This window comes from Gavialis gangeticus, unplaced genomic scaffold (assembly GCF_001723915.1).
Source record: "Gavialis gangeticus isolate Ggan-Ray unplaced genomic scaffold, GavGan_comp1, whole genome shotgun sequence".
NCBI classification, from domain to species: Eukaryota; Metazoa; Chordata; order Crocodylia; family Gavialidae; genus Gavialis; species Gavialis gangeticus.
Genome location: NW_017729004.1, coordinates 60,674,012 through 60,680,011, shown reverse-complemented (window position 1 = coordinate 60,680,011; position 6,000 = coordinate 60,674,012). Strand labels below are relative to the sequence as shown.

The 6,000-nt window shown below is 41.2% G+C and overlaps 1 protein-coding gene across 1 annotated transcript in view; it reads left to right on the top strand.

Moving 5' to 3' along the window:
* Positions 1–6,000, top strand: part of COL28A1 (collagen type XXVIII alpha 1 chain) — a 193,180-nt gene that overhangs the window by 95,571 nt on the left and 91,609 nt on the right. The window contains exons 16-19 of the mRNA XM_019508467.1: positions 1,563–1,631; positions 3,812–3,880; positions 4,825–4,893; positions 5,351–5,422. Coding sequence (XP_019364012.1) covers positions 1,563–1,631; positions 3,812–3,880; positions 4,825–4,893; positions 5,351–5,422 — 279 coding nt within the window. The remainder of the gene's footprint in view (positions 1–1,562; positions 1,632–3,811; positions 3,881–4,824; positions 4,894–5,350; positions 5,423–6,000) is intronic.

The window sequence follows — 6,000 nt, the reverse complement described above, 5'->3', positions numbered from 1 at the left end:
CCACACTGTCAGCCCATGTTCATTTTGGCATCAATGACGACTCCAAGATCCTTTTGTGCCTCTGCGCTGACGAGAAGGGAGTTCCCTAGCCTGTAGGTATGGTGCTGGTTCTTCCTCCCCAGGTGCAGCACCTTGCACTTGTCAGTGTTGAAACCCATCCTGTTCTCATCCGCCCACCCCTGTAACCTGTCTAGCTGTTCTCATCCGCCCAACCCTGTAATTCATTTAGCTGATTTTTTTTTTTGCATTTATTTCTTCTGACCCCACCCAGCAATGCAGAGCAGAGTGCATCCTCCATCTCCTTTATTTGTCTTAGAGGGGAGGATACGTGCAAAGTTGCCAAACTCTAGGCATCCAGTCTAGTGGGGTCTTTCTGGATCACAATTTTCATCTGTGGTGACTTAATTATTATCAAGTTTTATTAGATCCAGCCCCTACTAGACTAAGTTACTCAGGGGACTTAGGCAGAAGGCTACTTAGTTTCTGGATCTTAGTTGGACTTGGGGGCAAGCTTGGTGTTCACAAGTCTGGGTCAGTTCTGGGCACAGGGCACCTGCAGAACTTTAAAGTAGAAAAATAAGATACCTATATAGATTAGGTTCTTTTAGGGTATTAAGCAGCAGCTGGGCAGGAGTTTTCAGCTGTTTGGGTTGACTCTTGGGTTGGTTTCTGTATACATGCTTTTTATTGTTATGGTTTTAGAAGATGACCATATTTATTCAATGAGCCTCCCACCCAATCAGCATGGGGGCTGGGGGGAGCTTTGTACCTTAGATTCATATACAAATTGGTGGGTTACAGACAACTCCTGTGGTTCTGATTCTGACCCTGAACCTGGGTCAGGGCCAGAGTCAGACCCACAGCAGCCTCCTGCCCCACATCCACTTGCCCTCTGCAGCTTCTGCCCCCTACTCCCCCTATACTATCAAGCACAGCTTGGCTCCAATCAGACTGGGTTCCCTCCAAAGCGTGGAGTACAGGGAAGCTCTGTCCCCTGCCCAGCCAATCAGTAGTGCTGCCACTGCTGCATGGCCTACCAGGAGCTTTGCCATGTGCTCTGATTTGTGACCTGACAAGTAACACAGACTGAGCAACATCTGACATTAAAGGGGGTGAGGAGAGAAAGGGGCAGAGACTGTGGGGAGCAGGGGAGAAGGGGCAGAGATTATGGGGAGTGGGGAGGGGCAGAGACTATGGGGAGCTGGGGTGGAGGCATGCAGTTGGCAGGGGTGGGGGGCAGGAAGGCTGCAGGGGGAAGAAAGCAGACTGCTTGATCCCCACAGCTACATGACTCCCCAGGCTGTGCTTTTCCTGCTGCAGTGGTGGGGTGGAGGGGTAAATTTAAGACAACCCTCCAATAATTAGATTCTACACCTGGAAAATTTCAACAAATTTATACATTTTCCATATACAGAATCTATTTATTGGGGGGGAGTATCTTAAATTCAGGGTCATCTTAGATTCAAGTAAATATGTTAAATTGATCGGCATGTTAGAAAATGGGGAAAATATGTCAGACCTAAATATTATATTCACTATAATTTATAAATCACAAATCACAGGGTGAACAGGGACCAGTGGGACCGGATGGGCCAAGAGGACCCCCTGGGATAGGCTATCCAGGAGTCAAGGTAAACCCTATAACGTGTTTACTTAAAAACAAACTGAATACTTAATTTGGCAAATTATAGAAATGTAAATCTCAAAAGTTATCTTGTCTAGCCCTCTACTTGGATGCAGAATCAAGAATACATAGATCTTCCTTAACAAATGTTTTCATAGTCTGTTCTTATAGGCCTCTAGTGATGGGGATGTCACAAACTCCCTAGGTCACCTGTTTGAGTGTTTTATTATACTTCAAGTTACAAACTTTTCCTAATACTGTACCTTCCAGGCTCCAAATTAAGCCCTTAACCTCTTGTTTTCCCCTCCCTAGAAGTAGACAATAGATCATCACCATCTTTTTTATGATTTCAGTAACCATATATTTTGCATCCAACCTCAATCTTCTCTTTTCAAGACTAAGCAAACTATATATTTTATCATTTCCTTACAAAAGTCCTGCTTTTAAGCAGCTTATTTTTGGGCCTCTCCTTTGCATTCTCCCCAAATAGTCTATCCCTTTCCTAAAGTAAGACGCTTAAACTGGATGCAGTAACTCCAGCTGAAGTCTCACCAGCACCTAGTAGAGCAAGATAATTAACTGTCTTGTCTTACATACACTGTGCTAATACATCTTCGAAAGTCAGCTGCCTTTTTTTTGCAACAGCTGCACATTGCTGACACATTCAATTTGGTCCATACAAACCCCTAGATCAGGGGTCAGCAATGTTTTTGGGCAGAGTGCCAAAAAACACCTGCAACCTAAACTTGTAAAATGTTAGCGTGCCAGAGGCGGATAGTGAGGGAGCCACAAGTGGCCTGATCTGTGCTGTTAAAGCACAGCCCTGGCCTCTTACTTGCCATCTGCTCTGCCTTTGTATGCAACGCTCTGGCACCCATGTCAGAGGTTGCCAACCCCTGCCCTAGATTCTTTCTTGCTGCCTTGCTGGTTATTCCCTGTTTTGTATTTGTTTTGTTTTTCCTATTTTAAGTGTGGTGCTTTCAACTTGTATTTATTGAATTTTATCTTATTTCAGACCCCCTTCCCCAATTCAGTCACACTCATTTTACAGTCTAATCCTGTCCTTCAAAGTGACAGCAACTTCTCCTGCATTATTGGAAAAGTGGGGCTAAACCTAAGGTGGTACAGGCAGTCCTCGGACTTATGACACAATTGGTTCCTGAAAACTGCATCTTAACTCGAAACATTGTAACTTGGAACCAATTTTCTCATAGGAAACAATGTTATAAATGAGGGATTGGTTCCTGAACCAAGGCCCGATACCCTATTTTCACCAATAATACCCCAGAATTTTGTATTCAATCAATTATAGATGAGTAGTACAGCTACATTAATGTACTTATATTGTAAATAGAAATTATATTGAGTTGAAAGGACTTCTTTGAGGTGACTTGGTTGGACTTTTTGAAGTAGTCTTGGCTGGAGGCTTCTCAGGAGTCTTGACTGAAGGTTTTTCTGGAGTATTGTCTGCTTTCTTAAAGAAAGTGTCCAAGGAAGTTTGGACAGAAGTTCTCCAGGGAGATGAGCAACGCAGCAAACTTGTTCGCTGGCATGGCGTGGCGTTACATTGGATCAAGCATTGTAAAGTCGAAACTGACGTCATAAAGTTGAAACAGGGTGTCAATTTATAAATGTTGTAAGCGTGAAACGTTGTAACTTAAAAACTGTAAGTCGAGGAATGTCTGTATTACTCTTACTGCAGTAAATAGTTTTGCCACTGAGCTCAAGAGAAACCAGATCAAATCCTAAACTATAGAGATATAGTGAAATTTGAACCCAAACCTGGCCTGATTTTTAATATATAGAGACTAAAAACTCTAAAGTCATTTTTACTTAGAGAAAAAAAACCAGACAAAGCTTCATGCAAATACTTTGAAATTAGTGTAAATATAATGATGCATTTCAATTGCCTTGGGATTAAAACAAGTGAAAAATAAATTATTTGGCTCAGCCCACATAGTATTTTGTGCACAAGAGTTAAGATGACTACAAAGGGTAAGGATCTGCAATAGGCTGCATTTGCAGAATTCTTGCCTCACATATTTCCTGGGCTGTCACCACTACATGATCATTCCAACACTACGGGGAAGATAATTAATTTCATTTTATTAATTGGAAAATTAACCCATAAAAGATTGACATTTTGGAGGGATAGTTTTGATTAACTTGTTGCTTTTTTCTTTTTAGGGTTTACAGGGTCTTAAAGGTATACCTGGATCAAAAGGATCACATGGAGTAGGCATTCAGGGGCCAAAGGTGATTTGCAAGGGAAGGGACAAGGAATATCTGATCAAAGACAAATATCTCCCTGCTTTGAGAGTACATTTTACTATGGGAACAGTAGAAAGAATATATACCCATTCACTTTGGATCACAAATCACATTTGATCTCTGTGGGAAAACTCTCATAGCACAAGAGTGCTCTACAAAAAGACAAAAATGAATATGGTCATAAAGCAGAATGTATGTCTTTGAGTTTGCCCTCAAATGCTCGTTAGTACATCTCTAATCTGTAAAGCCACATCTGATACTGTACTGCAACATAAACTGCAACATTACCACTAACAGTTAACTTAAATGAAACAGAACTGTCTAAATTTCTGGATGATATATTTGAAGATTCTGAACAGGAAATCCACTCCATTCTGACCAGGCTCGCTGGGTGAAACCAAAACATTTTCAACCTGATAACTGTTTAATGCCTAAATAAGTAAAGATTTGCTCCATATGACATAGGGTATCTTCATTTTTTTGCTAATTGTGGCTTAGTTTGGTTTCACAAGCATGACTTTTCACTCTGTGTGATGGTGTGGACTGGCTAGCCCTGGGGAGGAAGAGGTTAAAGAGAGATGTTGGGCTGCAGTGACCCTGCCCCAGTATGCTTGTAGTTGAAGGCTCCAAGAGAGGTATGGAAAGGGGAAGTTGGCTCACAGTGGGGAGGACTTTCAGTGCTGATTGAGTCTGACTTCCAGTCAGAGCTCTGTGGGTTCCCAGGTTAGTGCAAGTGCCTGGGTAGATTGTAGCAGAGGGACCAGGGAGTTGCCCCCCCCGTGTCCCATTACACACTGAAAATTAAAGTAGATATAATCTTTTGAAGCATTTTAGAACCACATTTTCTAATGCAGAATTTTATATAGATGTTGCATATAAACGTAACATTCTAATGAAACCCAAACTGATGCTTCTCTGTTTGTTACTAGGGAAAAGAAGGTGAAGCTGGACAAAAGGGGGATCCAGGACCTCCTGGGGCTGGATTACCGGGACCCAAAGTGAGCTAGTTTTTTAATTTTACCTGGAAGGTGCTTGTTTAAATTCTTGCCCATTTTTTTCATATTTCATGAATACCTTTTAGTAAAAAGAGTTAGTTATGAGTACAGATAAAAAGTAACATTAGTATCATTGACTCCAGAGAATTGTGTTTCAACTGCTTAATATTCATAGTTTCAACAGTTTCACTGTTTTTAATAAAACCATGTTTAAATGATGGCATAACAGTAGCAACTAGAAGAGTACCTGCTATGCTAATGAAAACTAAGTAGTTTGCCAAGAGTGATGAATTTGTGCAGAATAAATGGAGTTCTCAGAAGATTCCATTTGACTCGTTCATGTCATTTGCCTATATTGCACAGCATTAACTCAAACTGTACTAAAACGTAACTTGTTTAGTTTCCAAAATGCATTAACTTCCTAAGCTGTGGAAAAATTAATATTTATCAAATTTCTAAGGGAGATTCAGGAGAACCAGGACAACCAGGAAATCCAGGAATACGAGGATTAGATGGAAACTCAGGAGAAAAGGTAAACTAATTTATTTGCTGTATATAAAAGCTCCTTACAGATGTTTAAAACCCCCCTGAAAAAACCAGCACTTTACTTCAAACTCAGTGTGCTCCTGAGCTGAGCGCAGCAGAGCACGTACCCAGAAGAGGCACTGTGTTAGCTGGACCCAGCTCACCCAAAATTTGTATAGATTAGGTGCTTTAGTGGGTTTTTTTGGCACTTTTATCTAATAGCTGATTAAATCACCAAAAAGCCCCGCTAAAGCACCCAATCTATACAGACACTGTGGAGCTGGGTTGAACTAATTTAGCTTCTTTCAGGAAAGCACATTTTTGCGTTGTCTTTTTTTTTTTTAACATCTGTCAGCAGCCAAAAGCTTTAGGCCACAAAAGATTAAATTTGGACCCTAATTGCAAGTTGCATCACATACTTCCCATGGGGGCAGCTTTACAATGGACAGATGTTCATCTGGGAGATGAATTATGTGTCCTCCCTCAGTGGTTTTACTGGGAATAGGCAGTTTAAAAATCTGGATAAGTTTCTATTAAAACCAATGATCCTGAGCAACGCATTAAATCTGCAACCATTCTAGCTGG